This window comes from Lithobates pipiens, unplaced genomic scaffold (genome assembly GCF_037356315.1).
Source record: "Lithobates pipiens isolate NorthernLeopardFrog02 unplaced genomic scaffold, aLitPip1_a1.2 Scaffold_18, whole genome shotgun sequence".
In the NCBI taxonomy this organism is placed as follows: domain Eukaryota; kingdom Metazoa; phylum Chordata; class Amphibia; order Anura; family Ranidae; genus Lithobates; species Lithobates pipiens.
This window is the reverse complement of record NW_027507758.1, coordinates 126,541,238-126,563,502: the sequence shown is the minus strand read 5'-3', so window position 1 is coordinate 126,563,502 and position 22,265 is coordinate 126,541,238. Positions and strand designations below refer to the sequence as shown.

Below are 22,265 nucleotides of genomic sequence, written 5' to 3'. Positions count from 1 at the left end.
AGCTGTACACCCACTCTGATCCCTTCTACAAACAGCAGGAAGGTCACCTTCTAGAAACCCTGTGAGTGCCATAGAATTTACTGTAGGTTATTGGCTGTCTAGGCATCTAGGCTGTCTTGCATCAGGGCTGAGGGTTCTTGAGGGAAGACCTAAAGCAGGGTGCTGCAGTGTATTCAAGCAGCTATGTACAGCACCCTGCTGGCCCCTCCCACCAACCATGATCTGCCTGAATTGCATAAAAAAAAGCAGAGACCCAGTCATGAAATTGAAGATTTTATTTTACATTTTAATTAACATGTTGGGGGGGGAAGCAATATAGAATCAGGTTAAACTTCAAAACAAAACAAAAAAAAAAAAAAAAAAAAAAAAAGGGAAAGAAGTTCGCATTGGCATTTATTTTTTTATTTTTATTTTTGAGGTCTATGTCCCATTGGATCGAATTTGTTTTTTTAATAGAAAGTGAGGAATTCTCTCCAAAGTGAAGGGGAAATGCATTCTTAGATTGCAGTCACTGGTACAGGTGTCCCCATTGGAAGATTTCTCATTAATAACATTTTGGATTGCTCATCATTTTCTCTTCCTGTGACAATCTTAAACAAAACAGATAGAGGATGGATCTCTCCAGAGGGGACACAGACACCAATAAAAACCTGACAGAGGGTCTAATCCTTCTCTATTCCATTCATTACAACCAAAAAGGTGAAAGAACACAAACCATCATATCATAGAATTCTGTCTCCTATAAGAGGAGCTCTCTATACCTGGAATAAGTCCTCACAACCCACAATGGGAAAAAAATGTGTTGCTGCGTTCCCAGTGATGTGTATAGAAACGGGTCAGTTTTTCTATGAGTGAAGGGTGTGGCTACATTGTAACTAATGGAGAGACACAAGAACATTTTCTTCATTGTAATTTATCAGACATGTGTGCCGCAAGGAAAAAACATTTCCGAAAATAGTAAAAGCTGAAATTGAGGATAAGAAAATATTGTTTGTATACATTCATCATGTGTATTCTGGAATCTCAGTGTGCTTTGTGTATTTTTTTTTTTAGATCTGTGCAGTAATCCAGTGTGAGACTTCTTGTAATAAAGACCCTCACTGCTGTTCTCTCTGCTTGTAGAGGGGGACTGGTCTTCTCTCCACCCCCTCCTGTAGTAGGTGGGGCTTGCTGGGTCCCTCCCGCAGCTCTGCTCAGCACACTGAGGTCACTGCTACTTTTATAAAAAGGTAATAACTGGATTTGCAAAAGCACTTGAAACACACAAAAGAGGATTGATATCCACTGTGGTTAAAGAGGAATCAACCTGAATTAAATGCTTTGGTTTTTGGAGTTCAGCTTTAAGGAGCTCCATTTAACCTGTGACATATAAGCAGCTCATATGTACTGTATGTGGTCATAAAGCAGTATAAAGTTTGGTGCCAGATAAACAATATCACTGACTTGTATTTATTAGGAGTGTAAAAAGGGATATTCCTATGTAGGGTGTTCAGTATCTTAGAGGAATAAATTAGATTTGGTCAATGCATGTTCAGCCTCTGCTTCCCACTTCGCAATGCTGCACAAAGACTGAGCTTTGCTGATCTCATCTCACTGCAGGTATAGCAGACAGGACTATAAGTTAGTAAGGTTAACTAGCCATATTAACCACTTCAGCTCTATGGACCTACTACATATTGCCACAAAGTGAAGGGTGCTCTAGAGGGGAACTAGTTCATTTTTAACGGCCTTTGTAAATGTTGTTGGGATTACCCTTTCAAGTTATGTTCTTAGTTTATTGTCCCAGCTGTGAGGAATGAAAAAAAAAAAAAAAGTGTTGTAAATTATGGTTTTATAGAAAACACCGGAGATACAAGCTTTACCCAGGCTCCCTTACTCAGACAGAAGACAGCATGGAGGGGTTCTATGAGTTTGGTGGTGGGGCTGGTGAAGGTGTGGAGATGTCTGATGGAGTTGCTTAGGTCATAGAAGGACATACGCACACCTTCATAATCTAAATATATTCCCAGTCTCTTCACAGGAGACTCTGGGGATAACATCTGTTTCCGGAAGTCATTTATACAAGAATATTTGTTTTCATTTTTGCCAAAACAACAGGACTTGTTATTATACCCAATACTAGACTCCTTTCCCTCTCTCTTTATACTGGGATAGCAAAAACCCACATCCCAATCCCCACAGTCACCCACCTCTACTTCCCAGTAATGTCTCCCATGGGAAAAAGTCTCCATACTCATCACCTGATTGTACAATGTAAACCTCTGTGGTAATGGTGGTCTAATCTGTTGTGTTTCAGTAGCAGATGCTGTTCTCAGGTCATCAGATAAAACTACAAATTTATTGGTGGTTTTTATATCCAATAGCAGATCTGTTGCATAATGTATATTGAAGTTGGTTTTTAATTGCATAACAGTGATAAGACCAGTTATAGATCTGTGCAACGCAAGAGAGATCATAAAATCATCCAGATCACAAACAGAAGATTCCTTCAAATTCTGCTCTGTGTCTGCTTCCTGATCTAGAAGGACTTCATCAGTATCCGATTTAAGATCTTGTAGGACAGTTATTGGGTCAGTCATGATACACAGATTCTCGATGCGACCAATTTGCCTAGACAATATTTCATTCTGGATCTCCAACTGTTTTATGAGATCATTGATTGACAATGAAACCTCCTCTACCTGCCTGGAGATCTCACTCAGGGTTCTCTGTTCCTGGACCTCCAACTGTCTCCTGATATCCTCAAACAGGGTAGTGACTCTCTTCTTTGCATCATCTGCCTTTTCTTGTGCTTTACTCTTGTGATCCTGTAGATTCTGAACTCTCATCTCAATTGTATCTCTCTTCATAGTAATTTTTTCCAGAATATTTCTCAGTTGTTTCTTCTTCTTCTCCAAAGCCTCATCTAGAAGTTCCACTTCATGTCCTTTATGTTTTCCCACCAGACAGCAAGACACACATAGACAGACGGCATCCTCAGAGCAATAATACTCCAGAAGCTTCTTGTGGATGAAGCATTTTTTAATAATGAAGGACGAGGTGGGTTCTACCAACACATGGTTTACTGTCTTGTTATGGGCAGTCAGGTGTTTATCACACATAGAAGTCTCACAATGCTGACAAGTCTTAACAGCTGCTGTCAGAGAATCCACACAATATGTACAGAGGATCTTACTTTTCTCCTCTTTTTGTTGTGTAGATCTGAAGTTCTCCACAATGTTACACAGCTTCCTGTTCTTCTCCAGAGTAGGAAACTCTACATACTCCTCCCTGCACTCCGGACAGGAATAAACTCCAGACCCCTCCTGTGTATCCAGAGCAGTCACAATACAATCCCGGCAGAAGTTGTGTCCACATCTCAGCGACACCGGCTCCGTATAAAGGTTCAGGCAGATGGAGCAGCTCAGCTCGTCTCCTAGAGCAGACAAAGCCATTCTGAGAATGAGAAAGAAACAAAACTAAAAATCTGTTTCCACAAGGGTGAAGGCTTTACAGCTTAAAAAACAATAAGTTTAACATTAGAACATGTTACACTTTTATTTAGAGTGCAACATACTCCAACATTCCCCCTCTGTGACAGCGGGTTGAAGTTCCTCTCCCCGCAACCCTGTCACAGTAAACTACAACCATACATTTTCCTAAACTATTGCACCACCGATGGTTTGAAATGCTTTCAGAGAAAATATTTTTACAATGAAACTATGTTTTTTGGGGTCAAATTGTGGAATTTGAAAGCCAAAATAAGTGCATTAACCATGCCAATATTGAACGATCATACAACATTCAACCACCTGACATTTTCTTGTATGTTGCACAACACTGCAGCACAGAGCCATGCAGGATGGAAATGTGGAGCAGCCGCTCCACATTTTTTTTGCTTTCAAAGTATTTTATTTTCATGAAACAGAATACAGAGAAACCGATACAATATGTTTGACAAATACTTGAACAACAATGTGATGTTAAAAGTCATGGTAGATGTAATGTCAATCTTCTTGTCCGCTAGAGGGAGAAGAGAACTTGTAAAAAAAAAAAAAAAAACGCATGAAATGAAACAGCTCTAAAGGGCATGAGCTAGCATCCCTTCAACTTAGGTGCGGGGGTGTGACCCGGGAGATCCGCTAGGACTAACGTGTAAATGCACTATGCCATAGCTGGAGAATCTCGAATTCCCAGGTTGAGCCCAACCTGGACCGGTTACAGGAGGAGTTCCTGTCCCTGTGCCCCTCTCGGGATCACACTGCAAGGGAGAGGGCCCCCCCACTCATAGAGCGGAAGCTTCCGGTCACCCCCCCATAATATCCAAGATCGACTATGGGGGATTGTTGTAGAGGTCGATCAGTGTCCCTGAGGGAGTGGGAGGATAGCCCTCCGAAGAATGAAGAAGAGAAGAGGAAAGATAGAAAAGGAAAGTGGGATAGAGAGAGAGTAGTCACTCTCAGTTTAGCGTTTGGGCCGAGGGGATCCCAGGGATGAGGGAGATCCCCACAAAATGGGCCCAGGGTTCCCAGGTTAGTTCAAATTTTCGCATAGAATCATTGAGGGAGCTCGCTAGTTTTTCTTGAGTCATAATCTCCGCTCCACATTTTTATTAGTAATTGAGTGACACACTAAATTACACTTTTTGGGGACCAGTGACACTAATACAGTGATCAGTGCTAATAAATAAAAAATAAATAATGTACTGTCACTGTACTAATGACATTGGCAGGGAAGGGGTTAACATAAAGGGCGATCAAAGGGTTTAGTGCGCTCCCTGGGAGTGCTTTCTAACTGTGTGGGGGATGGCTTAACAAGAGAGGCAGATGTTCCTGCTTAGCAGAACCACAAGATGTCCATTTTCCTCTGACAGAACGGTGGTCTGCCTTGTTTACATAGAAGAGGCAGAATGGCAGACTGCCTGTCAACGATCAGTGGGTTCCGGTGGATATTGAGTTCATCGGACCCGCCGATTCACTCCTGCCGTGTCCAATCACAGCAGGAGTGGGTCGCCAGTGGCGCACGTGCCCCAGACCAAACAACAATATACAGGTAGGTTTCGTGCAGCCGGGCCATCCTGCTGCAGTAAATGTGTGGTGGGCTAATGAGGATTCTTATACTTGGGGAGCTGGGGGGTGTCCGATGAGGATTCTGTACTTTGGAAGGGAAAGAAAGGAGTTGTCTTACTTGGGGGGGGGGGGGGGTGTTTGTGCTGAGGTTCTGCACCTGGGAGGTATGCTGGGTGTGTGTGTGTGTGTATGTGTGTGTGTGTATGTGTGTGTGTATGTGTGTGTGTATGTGTGTGTGTATGTGTGTATGTGTATGTGTATGTGTATGTGTGTGTGTATGTGTGTATGTGTATGTGTATGTGTGTGTGTGTGTGTATGTGTATGTATGTGTATTTGTGTGTATGTGTATGTGTGTGTATGTGTTTGTGTGTATGTGTTTGTGTGTATGTGTTTGTGTGTATGTGTTTGTGTGTATGTGTTTGTGTGTATGTGTTTGTGTGTATGTGTTTGTGTGTATGTGTTTGTGTGTATGTGTTTGTGTGTATGTGTTTGTGTGTATGTGTTTGTGTGTATGTGTTTGTGTGTATGTGTTTGTGTGTATGTGTTTGTGTTTGTATGTGTATGTGTTTGTATGTGTATGTGTTTGTATGTGTATGTGTTTGTGTGTATGTGTTTGTGTGTATGTGTTTGTGTGTATGTGTTTGTGTGTATGTGTTGGGGGGGGGGGGATTTAAGAATGTCTTTTAGTCAGTACTGAGGGGTCTAGGCTGGGGGTCCATCTGTATCTGTACTGAGGGGGGTCAGTCTGTACGGCAGGGACTCTGCTGAGGGGTCTATGCTGGGTGGGTGGGGGGGGGGGTCAGTCTGTATTGGGGGTGCATTAGACAAAATGATATGTGTCCAAACTCATTTAATTATTATTAACGATTTATATAGCGCCAACAGTTTATTATTATTAACGATTTATATAGCGCCAACAGTTTACGCAGCGCTTTACAATGTATAGGGGGGGGACAACACAATTACAGTACAATACAAAAGTACAGGAGGGCCCTGCTCGTAGAGCCTACATTCCGAAGGGAGATGGTGGTGGTACAAAAGGTAATAGCTGCAGAGAATGATTTGATGGGGGGTGGCTCAGGGACAGTTAGGTGGGTGTGGGAGAGAATGATTTGATGGGGGTGGTTTTAATGAGGTTGTGTTAAAAGTTCACACAGTAGGGTAGCCTTGTCTATTGTGAGCAGCCTAACCTGAGCCAGTGGGCTCTTCAAAATGTTTTTTGCCCTCCCTCTACCTTGTTTAACCCCTTGCCTACTGGCCACTTTCATCCCCTTCCTGCCCAAGCCAAATTTTCAGCCCAAGTGACATTTTTATCACTTTTTAGAGACAGATAGAGCTTTCGTTTGGTGGAATTTAATCACCACTGTTTGGGTTTTATTTTTTGCTTTGAATGGTTCAACATTCAGGGAAAAAACAAAAAAAAAAAAAAGAAAAAAAGAAAAGAAAGTTTTTAGCCTTGGTTATAAAATAAGTACTATTTTTCTCCTTTACTGACGAGGCTACACTAAAGGGCACTGCAGATGTCACAGCTGAGTAGGGATGAGCTTGGTGTTTGGCGAAGCCAGAACTCTGTGGGCCGTTTGCGCCAAATTTGTGTGGCACTCATGCCCCACAATGCACTGCAACATCACAGTGCATTGCTGGCTCATGATTGGCCAAGCATGCACTGTGACCCCGCATGCTTGGCCAATCATAGCTCAGGCTGCGTAGTAGGAGGAGGAGAGAGAGGAGAGAAGGAAAGAGGAGAGAGAGGAAGAGAAGGAAAGAGAGGAGAGAAGGAAAGAGAGGAGAGAAGGAAAGAGAGGAGAGAAGGAAAGAGAGGAGAGAAGGAAAGAGAGGAGAGAAGGAAAGAGAGGAGAGAAGGAAAGAGAGGAGAGAAGGAAAGAGAGGAGAGAAGGAAAGAGAGGAGAGAAGGAAAGAGAGGAGAGAAGGAAAGAGAGGAGAGAAGGAGAGAAGGAAAGAGAGGAGAGAAGGAAAGAGAGGAGAGAAGGAAAGAGAGGAGAGAAGGAAAGAGAGGAGAGAAGGAAAGAGAGGAGAGAAGGAAAGAGAGGAGAGAGAGGAGAGAAGGAAAGAGAGGAGAGAAGGAAAGAGAGGAGAGAAGGAAAGAGAGGAGAGAAGGAGAGAAGGAAAGAGAGGAGAGAAGGAGAGAAGGAAAGAGAGGAGAGAAGGAGAGAAGGAAAGAGAGGAGAGAAGGAAAGAAGGAAAGAGAGGAGAGAAGGAGAGAAGGAAAGAGAGGAGAGAAGGAAAGAGAGGAGAGAAGGAAAGAGAGGAGAGAAGGAGAGAAGGAAAGAGAGGAGAGAAGGAAAGAGAGGAGAGAAGGAAAGAGAGGAGAGAAGGAGAGAAGGAAAGAGAGGAGAGAAGGAAAGAGAGGAGAGAAGGAAAGAGAGGAGAGAAGGAAAGAGAGGAGAGAAGGAGAGAAGGAAAGAGAGGAGAGAAGGAGAGAAGGAGAGAAGGAAAGAGAGGAGAGAAGGAGAGAAGGAAAGAGAGGAGAGAAGGAGAGAAGGAAAGAGAGGAGAGAAGGAGAGAAGGAGAGAAGGAAAGAGAGGAGAGAAGGAGAGAAGGAAAGAGAGGAGAGAAGGAAAGAGAGGAGAGAAGGAAAGAGAGGAGAGAAGGAAAGAGAGGAGAGAAGGAAAGAGAGGAGAGAAGGAAAGAGAGGAGAGAAGGAAAGAGAGGAGAGAAGGAAAGAGAGGAGAGAAGGAAAGAGAGGAGAGAAGGAGAGAAGGAAAGAGAGGAGAGAAGGAAAGAGAGGAGAGAAGGAAAGAGAGGAGAGAAGGAAAGAGAGGAGAGAAGGAAAGAGAGGAGAGAAGGAGAGAAGGAGAGAAGGAAAGAGAGGAGAGAAGGAGAGAAGGAGAGAAGAAAGAGAGGAGAGAAGGAGAGAAGGAAAGAGAGGAGAGAAGGAGAGAAGGAAAGAGAGGAGAGAAGGAGAGAAGGAAAGAGAAGAGAGAAGGAGAGAAGGAGAGAAGGAAAGAGAGGAGAGAAGGAGAGAAGGAGAGAAGGAAAGAGAGGAGAGAAGGAGAGAAGGAAAGAGAGGAGAGAAGGAAGAGAGGAAAGAGGAGAGAAGGAGAGAAAGGAGAGAAGGAAAGAGAGGAGAGAAGGAGAGAAGGAGAAGAGAGAGGAGAGAAGGAAGAGGAGAGAAGGAAAGAGAGGAGAGAAGGAAAGAGAGGAGAGAAGGAAAGAGAGGAGAGAAGGAAAGAGAGGAGAGAAGGAAAGAGAGGAGAGAAGGAGAGAAGGAGAGAGAAAGAGAGGAGAGAAGGAGAGAAGGAAAGAGAAGGAGAGAAGGAAAGAGAGGAGAGAAGGAAAGAGAGGAGAGAAGGAAAGAGAGGAGAGAAGGAAAGAGAGGAGAGAAGGAGAGAAGAAAGAGAGGAGAGAAGGAAAGAGAGGAGAGAAGGAAAGAGAGGAGAGAAGGAAAGAGAGGAGAGAAGGAGAGAAGGAAAGAGGAGAGAAGGAGAGAAGGAAAGAGAGGAGAGAGAGAAGGAAAGAGGAAAGAGAGGAGAGAAGGAGAGAAGGAAAGAGAGGAGAGAAGGAAAGAGAGGAGAGAAGGAAAGAGAGGAGAGAAGGAAAGAGAGGAGAGAAGGAAAGAGAGGAGAGAAGGAGAGAAGGAGAGAAGGAAAGAGAGGAGAGAAGGAGAGAAGGAGAGAAGGAAAGAGAGGAGAGAAGGAGAGAAGGAGAGAAGGAAAGAGAGGAGAGAAGGAGAGAAGGAAAGAGAGGAGAGAAGGAGAGAAGGAAAGAGAGGAGAGAAGGAGAGAAGGAAAGAGAAGAGAGAAGGAGAGAAGGAAAGAGAGGAGAGAAGGAGAGAAGGAAAGAAGGAAAGAGAGGAGAGAAGGAGAGAAGGAAAGAGAGGAGAGAAGGAGAGAGAGGAGAGAAGGAAAGAGAGGAGAGAAGGAAAGAGAGGAGAGAAGGAAAGAGAGGAGAGAAGGAAAGAGAGGAGAGAAGGAAAGAGAGGAAAGAGAGGAGAGAAGGAAAGAGAGGAGAGAAGGAAAGAGAGGAGAGAAGGAAAGAGAGGAGAGAAGGAAAGAGAGGAGAGAAGGAAAGAAAGAGAGGAGAGAAGGAAAGAGAGGAGAGAAGGAAAGAGAGGAGAGAAGGAAAGAGAGGAGAGAAGGAAAGAGAGGAGAGAAGGAAAGAGAGGAGAGAAGGAAAGAGAGGAGAGAAGGAGAGAAGGAAAGAGAGGAGAGAAGGAAAGAGAGGAGAGAAGGAGAGAAGGAAAGAGAGGAGAGAAGGAAAGAGAGGAGAGAAGGAAAGAGAGGAGAGAAGGAGAGAAGGAAAGAGGAGAGAAGGAAAGAGAGGAGAGAAGGAGAGAAGGAGAGAAGGAAAGAGAGGAGAGAAGGAGAGAAGGAAAGAGAGGAGAGAAGGAAAGAGAGGAGAGAAGGAAAGAGAGGAGAGAAGGAGAGAAGGAAAGAGAGGAGAGAAGGAAAGAGAGGAGAGAAGGAAAGAGAGGAGAGAAGGAAAGAGAGGAGAGAAGGAAAGAGAGGAGAGAAGGAAAGAGAGGAGAGAAGGAGAGAAGGAAAGAGAGGAGAGAAGGAGAGAGAGGAGAGAAGGAGAGAAGGAGAGAAGGAAAGAGAGGAGAGAAGGAGAGAAGGAAAGAGAGGAGAGAAGGAGAGAAGGAAAGAGAGGAGAGAAGGAGAGAAGGAAAGAGGGGAGAGAGAAGGAGAGAAGGAAAGAGGGGAGAGAAGGAGAGAAGGAAAGAGGGGAGAGAAGGAGAGAAGGAAAGAGGGAGAGAAGGAGAGAAGGAAAGAGGGGAGAGAGGAGAAGAGAGAGAGGAGAGAAGGAAAGAGGGGAGAGAAGGAGAGAAGGAAAGAGGGGAGAGAAGGAGAGAAGGAAAGAGGGGAGAGAAGGAGAGAAGGAAGAGGGGAGAGAAGGAGAGAAGGAAAGAGGGGAGAGAAGGAGAGAAGGAAAGAGGGGAGAGAAGGAGAGAAGGAAAGAGGGGAGAGAAGGAGGGGAGAGAAGGAGAGAAGGAAAGAGGGGAGAGAAGGAGAGAAGGAAAGAGGGGAGAGAAGGAGAGAAGGAAAGAGGGGAGAGAAGGAGAGAAGGAAAGAGGGGAGAGAAGGAGAGAAGGAAAGAGGGGAGAGAAGGAGAGAAGGAAAGAGGGGAGAGAAGGAGAGAAGGAAAGAGGGGAGAGAAGGAGAGAAGGAAAGAGGGGAGAGAAGGAGAGAAGGAAAGAGGGGAGAGAAGGAGAGAAGGAAAGAGGGAGAGAAGGAGAGAAGGAAAGAGGGGAGAGAAGGAGAGAAGGAAAGAGGGGAGAGAAGGAGAGAAGGAAAGAGGGGAGAGAAGGAGAGAAGGAAAGAGGGGAGAGAAGGAGAGAAGGAAAGAGGGGAGAGAAGGAGAGAAGGAAAGAAGGAGAGGGGAGAGAAGGAGAGAAGGAAAGAGGGGAGAGAAGGAGAGAAGGAAAGAGGGGAGAGAAGGAGAGAAGGAAAGAGGGGAGAGAAGGAGAGAAGGAAAGAGGGGAGAGAAGGAGAGAAGGAAAGAGGGGAGAGAAGGAGAGAAGGAAAGAGGGGAGAGAAGGAGAGAAGGAAAGAGGGGAGAGAGGAGAGAAGGAAAGAGGGGAGAGAAGGAGAGAAGGAAAGAGGGGAGAGAAGGAGAGAAGGAAAGAGGGGAGAGAAGGAGAGAAGGAAAGAGGGGAGAGAAGGAGAGAAGGAAAGAGGGGAGAGAAGGAGAGAAGGAAAGAGGGGAGAGAAGGAGAGAAGGAAAGAGGGGAGAGAAGGAGAGAAGGAAAGAGGGGAGAGAAGGAGAGAAGGAAAGAGGGGAGAGAAGGAGAGAAGGAAAGAGGGGAGAGAAGGAGAGAAGGAAGAGGGGAGAGAAGGAGAGAAGGAAAGAGGGGAGAGAAGGAGAGAAGGAAAGAGGGGAGAGAAGGAGAGAAGGAAAGAGGGGAGAGAAGGAGAGAAGGAAAGAGGGGAGAGAAGGAGAGAAGGAAAGAGGGGAGAGAAGGAGAGAAGGAAAGAGGGGAGAGAAGGAGAGAAGGAAAGAGGAGAGAGAGAGAAGAAAGAGGAGAGAAGGAAAGAGGAGAGAAGGAGAGAGAAGGAGAGAAGGAAAGAGGAGAGAGGAGAGAAGGAAAGAGGAAAGAGGAGAGAGAAGGAAAGAGGAAAGAAGGAAGAGGAGGAGGAGGAGGAGGAAGAGGAGGAGGAAGAGGAGGAGGAGGAGGAGGAGGAGGAGGAGGAGGAGGAGGAGGAGGAGGAGGAGGAGGAGGAGGAAGGAGGAGGAGGAGAGGAGGAGGAGGAGGAGGAGGAGGAGGAGGAGGAGGAAGAGGAAGAGGAAGGACGGGAGGAGGAGGAGCTCCTTGCTCCTCATCAGCTGGGATCTCCAACCCCACTAGACCTTCAGTCCTCTCTGAAAGCTGCGCTGAGAGGAATGAAGGTGTAGAATTAGGGGTGTCACAGCCAAGTGCCTGCGGGCATTCTGCTAGCAGTACAGCCACGTCCAATTGTAGCAGGCAAAATGTCCCTGCCCCAGCTGCTGGACCGTAGAAAGAAGTTCACTCCCAGCCATCCACATGCCCAGCGGTTGAATGCTAGCTTGGCTAAATTGCTAGCACTTCAACTGCTACCTTTTCAGTTGGTAGACTCGGCCCCCTTCCGTGAGTTTGTGCAATATGCGGTTCCTCAGTTGCAGGTCCCCAAACACCACTTTTTCTCATGGAAGGCGATTCCGGCTCTCTACTGGCATGTGGAAGGCAATGTCCTTGCCTCGCTGGACAGGGCAGTCAGCGATAAGGTGCATATTACCGCTGACTCATGGTCCAGCAGGCATGGACAGGGACGTTACCTGTCTTTCACGGCCCTTTGGGTCACTCTTCTGGCAGCTGGGAAGGATGCAGGACAAGGTGCAGTAGTGTTGGAGGTTGTTCCACCACCATGCCTCCAAAATGCTACTACTGGTTGTGACACACCTCTCCTCCACGGCCTCTTCCAGTGCTCGGTCCTCAGAACCAGCGGTGCTCTATAGGCTTTCAAGGGGCTACGCAAATACGCAGGCAAAAACGATGCCATGCCGTGCTTGCACTGGTTTGTTTGGGGGACAGGAGCCACACTGGGGCAGATATTTTGTCAGCTCTGCAGGGGCAGGCCGAGAGGTGGTTGACGCCACGCCAGCTTAAGCCAGGATTGGTGGTTTGCGACAATGGCACCAACCTACTCTCCGCCCTCCGACAGGGACAACTGACCCATGTGCCCTGTGTAGCTCACGTCCTTAATAGTGATGGACGAACTTCCGACGGGACGTTTCGCGAACGCGAAATGCGAACGGACCCAAACGTTCGCGAAACAGAACGTTCGCCGCGGGCCCCATTGACTTCAATGGGAGGCGAACTTTGCAAACCTTCATGTCGAATTTGCGGCCACGTGGTAATTATTAGGGGGTAAAACGTAGTCCCACCATCTGGACAATGACATAATACATGTATGAGGTGAATTTGGGATCGATAACTACAAGCATTTTTATTTTATTTGGGAAATTGTTCTAACAATTCAGGACTATGGAGCTAATGAAGGCAATGGAGGAGAGGGAAGGTCAGGGACCAGGGTAGGCAAAGAAGAGGGTGCAGGAGATGATCACCAGCAGCGTGACATACCGGAATGACACATGCACCGTGATAGAGGCATCTGACAGCAGCACCGTAATACAGAGCACTGACAGCAGCACCGTGACATACAGCGCTGACAGCAGCACCGTGACATACAGCGCTGACAGCAGCACCGTGACATACAGCGCTGACAGCAGCACCGTGACATACAGCGCTGACAGCAGCACCGTGACATACAGCGCTGACAGCAGCACCGTGACATACAGCGCTGACAGCAGCACCGTGACATACAGCGCTGACAGCAGCACCGTGACATACAGCGCTGACAGCAGCACCGTGACATACAGCGCTGACAGCAGCACCGTGACATACAGCGCTGACAGCAGCACCGTGACATACAGCGCTGACAGCAGCACCGTGACATACAGCGCTGACAGCAGCACCGTGACATACAGCACTGACAGCAGCACCGTGACATACAGCACTGACAGCAGCACCGTAAGCAGCCCCAGGAGGAAGTCAGCACAGCACAGGGATGGTGTGATCCCCTCATAATAAGAACCCCCAGGAGGAAGTCAGCACAGCACAGGGATAGTGTGATCCCTTCATAATAAGAACCCCCAGGAGGAAGTCAGCACAGCACAGGGATATCATAAGCAGCCCCAGTAGAAATATGACACCGCTCAACCTCTTCAAAGAGGAGGGTAGGGGCATATAGTACGGTGTGCTTTTTTGGGTCAAGGAAGTGAGCCAAATGAATTAAGAAGGTCTGTGTGCTTGATTAAAAAAATAGTTTATAGACATATACATGGTCTACTGGTCACATGTGTTGAATTCCTCCGAGATCCATGCCTCATTCATTTTTAGAAATGTGAGGTAGTTAACACTGTGGTGAGCTAGGCGAGTACGCTTATCGGTCACAATCCCCCCTGCTGCGCTGAACGTCCTTTCGGACAGGACACTGGATGAGGGGCAAGCCAACAGTTCGATTGCAAATTGGGCAAGCTCTGGCCAGAGGTCAAGCCTGCCCACCCAGTAGTCTAGGGGTTCATCACTCCTCAGAGCGTCCACATCGGCCGTTAACCCAATGTAGTCGGACACCTGACGGTCTAGGCGTTCCCTGATGCTGGATCCGGATGACACCTGTCGATGGGTCGGCTGAAAGAATGACCTCATATCCGAAGTCACCAACACATCTTCAAACCGGCCTCTTCTTGCAGGCGCTGTTGGATTGGTACCCGCAAATCCTTCTCTGGGAGTGGGAATTGCTCCTCTGCCAGCGCACGCAAAAGCAGAATGCAGCATTTCTCGAAGCAAGGCCTGGAAGTGCTGCATTCTGACAGCCCTCTGCGACGGCGGTAACATTTCCGCCATTTTGTGTTTGTACCGGGGGTCTAAGTACGTTGCCACCCAGTACTGGTCCTTGACCCTCATGCTTTTTATACGGGGGTCCCTATTAAAACACTGGAGCATGAAGGCCCCCATTTGCACTAAAGTGGAAGCGGTGTGGTGGCCTGGCTCCTGCTCATCATCCAGGATAATGTCGTCCTCTTCATTCTCCTCTCCCCATCCACGCACAACAGGGATCCCAGAAAGGTTTAAAGCATGCTCTTCTTGCTCCTGCTCATCCGCCCCGGCACCATCCTCCTCTGACTCCTCATCAGACTCCTGTTGTTGACTTGTCTCAGATAGAGTAGCCCCCCCTGGGAATTCATCCAGCATTGCGACTTCCTCATCTTCCCGCTCCTGCTCCTCCACAGCCTGATCAATGACACGACGCAATGCACGCTCCAGAAAGAAGGCATAAGGTACCATGTCACTGATGGCGCCATGGCTGCGACTGACCAGTTTGGTGATCTCCTCAAATGGCCGCAGAAGTCTGCATGTGTCGCGCATGAGCAGCCACTGGCGCGGTGAAAAAAAACCCAGCTCCCCAGAACCGTTTCTTTCGCAGAGTTCATACAGGTAGACGTTAACTGCACGTTTCTGCTGGAGCAGCCTATCAAGCATATAGAAGGTTGAGTTCCATCGCGTCGGGCAATCGCAAATAAGACGTCTGACCGGCAGATGGTGTCGCCGCTGAATGTCAGCAAGGCGAGCCATGGCCGTGTAAGATCTTCTGAAATGGGCCGAGATTTTCCTTGCCTGCCGCAAGATGTCCTGGACCCCAGGGTATTTGACAAGGAATCGCTGCACGACCAAGTTTAAGACGTGTGCCATGCACGGCACGTGCGTGATTTTGCCCTGTTTCAATGCGCTAAGCAGATTGGCACCGTTGTCACACACCACTTTACCAACTGTCAAATTGAGCGGTGTTAGCCACTCATCTGCCTGTGAACGCAAAGCTGAAAGGAGTGCCGGGCCAGTGTGGCTCTTTGCTTCCAGGCACAACAGACGCAGCACGGCATGGCAACGTCTCACCTGGCATGTGGAATAGGTTCTGGGGAGCTTGGGCGGTGCAGTGGAAGAGACGCTAGCAGCGGAAAAGGAGGAGGCAGCTGAGGAGGAGAGGGAGGAGGATGGAGTAGGAGGAGGAGAAGAAGAGTCAGGCCTGCATGCAATCCGTGGCGGTAAAACCAAATCTACACGGGTGCCACGGGTTACATGCTTGACGGCCGTCAGAAGGTTCACCCAGTGGGCAGTAAAACTGATATACCTTCCCTGCCCGTGTTTGCTAGACCACGTGTCTGTGGTCAGATGTATCTTGGCACCGACACTGTGTGCCAGAGATACATTCACTTGCCGCTGAACATGGCCATATAGCTCTGGGATGCCCTTCTCTGAGAAATACTTCCTTCCTGGGACCTTCCATTGTGGTGTTCCAATGGCCACAAATTTGCGAAAGGCCTCCGAGTCCACCAGTTTATATGGCAGTAGTTGGCGGGCTATGAGTTCTGACAAGCCAGCCGCCAACCGTTGGGCAAGAGGGTTATCCGGCATCATCATTTTTTTACGCTCAAACATTAGGCCCACGGAAGCCTGCCTTTTTGCAGAAAAATGTGAGCTTGGCGTGATGGAAGGTGGAGTGGAGGACAATTGTGAGGAGAGAGGAGAAGGAGAAGTAGAAGACGAGGCTGGACGGTGAGAGCCTGCAGTGTGGCTTTGTGTGTTCCGTTGCTCCCACTGGGCTCGGTGATGGCTGCTCATGTGCCTTCTTAAGGCGGTCGTCCCTAGGTGAGTATTGGGCTTACCGCGACTAACGCGTTGACTGCAAAGATTGCAGATGGCAACGCTATTGTCAGCAGCGGACACGTTAAAAAAAGCCCACACTGCGGAGCCATGTGCCGGTGTCCTGGGAGCGCCAGATGTGAACCGTACATGGTCGATGACTCGCTCCTGATACATTTGCAGTCTGCTTTGTCCCTGCTGTGCAATGTAAGTCATTGCTGCTTCTCCTCCCTATCTGCTGGTCCATATCTCCCTCTGAACTCCCCTCCTCTTCCTCTCTTGTGGGCACCCACGTGACATCACTAGACACGTCATCATCAACGTCACCTTCCCCACCGCTATAAGTAGAGATCTCGGAGTAGGCAGCAACACCGGGGACCAACCTCCTCCTTGGGCTGATCTGGGTACTGGCGTCAGACTGCTGAGTAGCGCTTGTTGCTACCTCCTCTTCCTGATCCAATACCAAGAGTGGCTGCGCATCAGAAATGTCCTCTTGATATGGATCGGAAAATAATTCCAGTGACTCAAGCGGAAGGTATGTGGTGGTGGTGGTGGTGGTCGTGTTGTTGGTGGTAGTGTCTTTGGGGGTGCACATAGCAGAGAGTGAAGAAGAGGGTGCAGATCGAGAGGATGAGGAGGGTGCAGAAGAGTAAGGCTGAGCGAGCCACTCAACCAAGTCTGGTGCATCCTTTAAAGTAATTGAACGCACCTTCTGCAACTTCCCACTTTGGCTCAAGCCTGTTGCTCCTGCCCTACCCCTACCACCCCTGCGGAAGGGCCCTGCCTCTTCCTCTGCATGTCATTTTTTAAATGACCCTGTGACAAAACTCTTAGTCCCTATACCGCTGAAGGACTGCTGCAGTATAGGTGAGCGGTCAGCAGTGGTGCACGTCAACCCTATCTATTGTGGACCTATAGCGGTCCTTACAGAACAGCAGACTGTACCGCACTCAAGCCTATGTACCGTAGCACCCTATACCAAGTTACCAGTCCTTATAAGAACTTTTGTGGAACAAGCAGGTTGTGTGTTAGTGATTAGCAGACTGTACGTCAGTCCCTATACCGCTGAAGGACTGCTGCAGTATAGGGCAGCGGTCAGCAGTGGTGCACGTCAACCCTATCTATTGTGGACCGATAGCGGTCCTTACAGAACAGCAGACTGTACCGCACTCAAGCCTATGTACCGTAGCACCCTATACCAAGTTACCAGTCCTTATAAGAACTTTTGTGGAACAAGCAGGTTGTGTGTTAGTGATTAGCAGACTGTACGTCAGTCCCTATACCGCTGAAGGACTGCTGCAGTATAGGTGAGCGGTCAGCAGTGGTGCACGTCAACCCTATCTATTGTGGACCGATAGCGGTCCTTACAGAACAGCAGACTGTACCGCACTCAAGCCTATGTACCGTAGCACCCTATACCAAGTTACCAGTCCTTATAAGAACTTTTGTGGACCAAGCAGGTTGTGTATTAGTGTTTAGCAGACTGTACGTCAGTCCCTATACCGCTGAAGGACTGCTGCAGTATAGGGCAGCGGTCAGCAGTGGTGCACGTCAACCCTATCTATTGTGGACCGATAGCGGTCCTTACAGAACAGCAGACTGTACCGCACTCAAGCCTATGTACCGTAGCACCCTATACCAAGTTACCAGTCCTTATAAGAACTTTTGTGGACCAAGCAGGTTGTGTATTAGTGTTTAGCAGACTGTACGTCAGTCCCTATACCGCTGAAGGACTGCTGCAGTATAGGGCAGCGGTCAGCAGTGGTGCACGTCAACCCTATCTATTGTGGACCGATAGCGGTCCTTACAGAACAGCAGACTGTACCGCACTCAAGCCTATGTACCGTAGCACCCTATACCAAGTTACCAGTCCTTATAAGAACTTTTGTGGAACAAGCAGGTTGTGTGTTAGTGATTAGCAGACTGTACGTCAGTCCCTATACCGCTGAAGGACTGCTGCAGTATAGGTGAGCGGTCAGCAGTGGTGCACGTCAACCCTATCTATTGTGGACCTATAGCGGTCCTTACAGAACAGCAGACTGTACCGCACTCAAGCCTATGTACCGTAGCACCCTATACCAAGTTACCAGTCCTTATAAGAACTTTTGTGGACCAAGCAGGTTGTGTATTAGTGTTTAGCAGACTGTACGTCAGTCCCTATACCGCTGAAGGACTGCTGCAGTATAGGGCAGCGGTCAGCAGTGGTGCACGTCAACCCTATCTATTGTGGACCGATAGCGGTCCTTACAGAACAGCAGACTGTACCGCACTCAAGCCTATGTACCGTAGCACCCTATACCAAGTTACCAGTCCTTATAAGAACTTTTGTGGAACAAGCAGGTTGTGTGTTAGTGATTAGCAGACTGTACGTCAGTCCCTATACCGCTGAAGGACTGCTGCAGTATAGGGCAGCGGTCAGCAGTGGTGCACGTCAACCCTATCTATTGTGGACCGATAGCGGTCCTTACAGAACAGCAGACTGTACCGCACTCAAGCCTATGTACCGTAGCACCCTATACCAAGTTACCAGTCCTTATAAGAACTTTTGTGGAACAAGCAGGTTGTGTGTTAGTGATTAGCAGACTGTACGTCAGTCCCTATACCGCTGAAGGACTGCTGCAGTATAGGTGAGCGGTCAGCAGTGGTGCACGTCAACCCTATCTATTGTGGACCGATAGCGGTCCTTACAGAACAGCAGACTGTACCGCACTCAAGCCTATGTACCGTAGCACCCTATACCAAGTTACCAGTCCTTATAAGAACTTTTGTGGACCAAGCAGGTTGTGTATTAGTGTTTAGCAGACTGTACGTCAGTCCCTATACCGCTGAAGGACTGCTGCAGTATAGGGCAGCGGTCAGCAGTGGTGCACGTCAACCCTATCTATTGTGGACCGATAGCGGTCCTTACAGAACAGCAGACTGTACCGCACTCAAGCCTATGTACCGTAGCACCCTATACCAAGTTACCAGTCCTTATAAGAACTTTTGTGGACCAAGCAGGTTGTGTATTAGTGTTTAGCAGACTGTACGTCAGTCCCTATACCGCTGAAGGACTGCTGCAGTATAGGGCAGCGGTCAGCAGTGGTGCACGTCAACCCTATCTATTGTGGACCGATAGCGGTCCTTACAGAACAGCAGACTGTACCGCACTCAAGCCTATGTACCGTAGCACCCTATACCAAGTTACCAGTCCTTATAAGAACTTTTGTGGAACAAGCAGGTTGTGTGTTAGTGATTAGCAGACTGTACGTCAGTCCCTATACCGCTGAAGGACTGCTGCAGTATAGGTGAGCGGTCAGCAGTGGTGCACGTCAACCCTATCTATTGTGGACCGATAGCGGTCCTTACAGAACAGCAGACTGTACCGCACTCAAGCCTATGTACCGTAGCACCCTATACCAAGTTACCAGTCCTTATAAGAACTTTTGTGGAACAAGTGAGTTGTGAATGTTTAGCAGACTGCAGCAGAAGGGCAGCAGTCAAGTATAATATCCTTTCTATATTTGGAAGAAAGAATATTATACATGTACAAGCCTATTACTGTACCACTGATACCAGTCCTGAAAAGAACCTTTGTGGAACAATAATAACAGCAAGTCTTTAAAATTACCCTCACTGCCTGACAACACTGCTTCCTTCCTGTCCCTATACAAATTGGCAAAAAAAGAGAACGATTAGTGGTTACTGGAACAGCTCTTTTGTGGACCTTGATAGTAACAGCTAATGATGATGATGATGATGATGATGATGAAAGACTAATCTGGCTGTCCCTGTAGCATACACCGTCCTTTCCCTTTCTCTAAACTAACAAAAGACACTCAGGCTGCTGCAAGAATCAGCAGCACAGCAAACCTATCAACACCTAACACCTATACCAGTCCTGAAAAGAACTTTTGTGTACCAAATAGCTAGTGGTTTATCTCTCCCTACTCCACACAGGAACCTGTCCCTATCGTAACAGAAGAAAGAATGTAAAATGGCCACCGGATCGGGTGTATTTATAGGTTAGGGGGAATGTACAAGTGTCCATGTGCTGTCATGTCTCAATTGGCTGTCCTGTATCACATGATAAACGTGTCACCAAAGGTTAAAGTTCTTGTATACATTAAACACGTAAGTCCGCCGCGGCGAACGACGGAAAAAGGCGTTCGAACGTGCGGACCGCGAATGTCGGAAATTCGCCGCGAAACGACCGCCGGGCGAACCGTTCGGCCATCACTAGTCCTTAACCTGGTGGTGCAGCGGTTCTTGGGCAGGTACCTGGGCTTACAGGATGTCCTGAAGCAGGCCAGCAAAGTCTGTGTGCATTTCCACTGATTATTTAATGCCTGTGCTCGGCTGGCTGAGCCACCAAAAGGAGTTGAACCTGCCCAAGAACCGCCTTATAAGTGACATGCCCACCAGGTGGAACTCAACGTTGGCCCTGCTGCAGCAGCTGCACACGCAGCAGAGGGCCATCAATGAGTACCTGTGCGACTACGGCACCAGGACAGGGTCAGGGGAGCTCGTTTTCTTCTCACCATGCCAGTGGGGCATGATCAGGGATGCATGCACTGTCCTGTCACCGTTTGAGGAGGCCACAAGGATGGTGAGCAGTGACAGTGCATGCATTAGTGACACTGTACCTCTCGTCCACCTGTTGGAGCATACGCTGCGTGGAATACTGGACAGGGCACTTGAGGCAGGAAGAGGAGGACTTCCTTGCCTCTCAAGGCCCCCTTTATCCAGACAGTGTTCCCTCTGTCCCACCCATCACACAGGACGACGACGACGACGACGACGACATTGCTGGAACCAGATATTACATTAAAACCGCAAGCAGTTTTAAATGACTTTTCCCCGTTAATTTCCGTTTGTCATTTTGTGCAGGGACTGTTCTAAACACGGGAAACACGTGGCACTTCACAGGCATACTATAGACACCCACCAGGCACGATATTTAAAGGAATATTTCACTTTCTTTTTTTCACTTTGTCATTAAAATCAGTGCTCCTGAAAAAACGGTCATTTTTAAAATCATTTTAGGCATTGACCCATGTCCCCTGGAGCAGGAGCCAGGTCCCCAAACCCTTTTTAGGACAATATTTTGCATATTAGCCATTAAAATTAGCACTTTTTATTTCGAACGTTCGAGTCCCATAGACACAAATTTTCGGTCGGTTCGAAAGTTCTGGTGCTAACCTAACAGGGGGGTGTTCGGCTCATCCCTATCGCTGAGGAATGCCACTTACCAGCTCTCCCTCACCTCATGTGCTGGCAGCATGAGGAAATGAATGCCGACAACCGGCTTTTCTTGTTTACTCTATGATTTGACACAAATGATCACATGGTAAAGAGCCCAAGTCATAGGCTCTTTCCAGTGATCAGTGAGGCGCTGTGTCTGAGGGAATGGGAGGAGGTCACATCCCAGAACAAGAATGCTCCTGGAAGCAGTTAAACTTGCATCAAAATCCCAGCACCTCTATTTTCACTGTATGTATTGGGGGGGGGGGGGGGGGGGGAAATCAGTAATGGGGGTGTCAGTCTGTGACCGGGGGGGGGGGGATATGGGCATACAGTCTAAAAAGTGGTCTGTGCTTTTAGGCCGGATTCACACCTATGCAAATCAGATGCGAGTTTCTCCGCATAGCAGGAGAATGTGACTGGCTCCCTATAGAGCCAGTTCACATATCTTCGTTGTAGCTGCGGAGTGCACTGCACAGAAACTCTGTATGTCTTTGGCTTTGTTTCAGGGCCAAATTCAGGAATAGATTCGGCTCCGATTCGTCCCCGAAATGGGGAACAGGGACGCACAGCGCTCCTGTGTGATCCGCAGCGGGTTCCAGTGTGAACTCGGCCTTAGACATGTGCATGCTGAAAATTTTCAGTTTGGATACATTCGCTCACTGAAGAATTTAGTTTCATCACATTCGTTATGTTGAACCGATTAATTTTCAGACTTTGTTCTGTATCTTCGGTATTCATTTCATATATTCGTTGGTCCGGGTGGATTAGGAAAAAATAAATAAATAGAGATAGAAAATTTGGGAGCCGTGGATTTTTCAAACATAAGAATTTAATTAGACCGTGGAACTGAACTGACCGACACATGATAAGCAAACTCAATTTAAATCACAAATTTACTTGAATATGGCTTATCGAACAAATTTGTGCCGAGGTCTGTATATCTGTTATACTCTTGCGTGTGGATCAGTCATTAAAGCATATTTTGTGGGTAGGACTGTGGCATGTGTGTGCGAAGTATGACGGGGGGGGGGGGGGGTAATAGTAGGCTCGGGTTTTGTTTAGTAATGCCCCTTTAACCCCCGCACATTTTTTACTGTAATCTGGCCACACCTATAATTCAGTTATTTGTTACTGACTTTTTGTGGGGGAGGGCGTTATCAAAACAATTATTGCGGGGGGGGTGTGGCTACCGCACGGCTGAATGGAGACTTAAGCCTGTAGCTCCTCCACACAGCCGGGGATTATCACAAGCAGAGGCGACGAATCGGCGACCTAAAGCTACCTCCTGCACCCGCCAGCTGCAGAGAACA

General features: G+C 47.8%; 1 protein-coding gene across 1 annotated transcript in view; it reads right to left on the bottom strand.

The window, feature by feature from the left end:
- Positions 1-375: 375 nt before the first annotated feature.
- The window catches only part of LOC143990080 (E3 ubiquitin-protein ligase TRIM39-like), a 35,051-nt gene continuing 13,161 nt past the window's right edge, over positions 376-22,265 (bottom strand). Inside the window, exon 2 of the mRNA XM_077490282.1 lies at positions 376-3,435. Coding sequence (XP_077346408.1) covers positions 1,824-3,434 — 1,611 coding nt within the window. The 5' untranslated portion in view covers position 3,435 and the 3' untranslated portion in view covers positions 376-1,823. The remainder of the gene's footprint in view (positions 3,436-22,265) is intronic.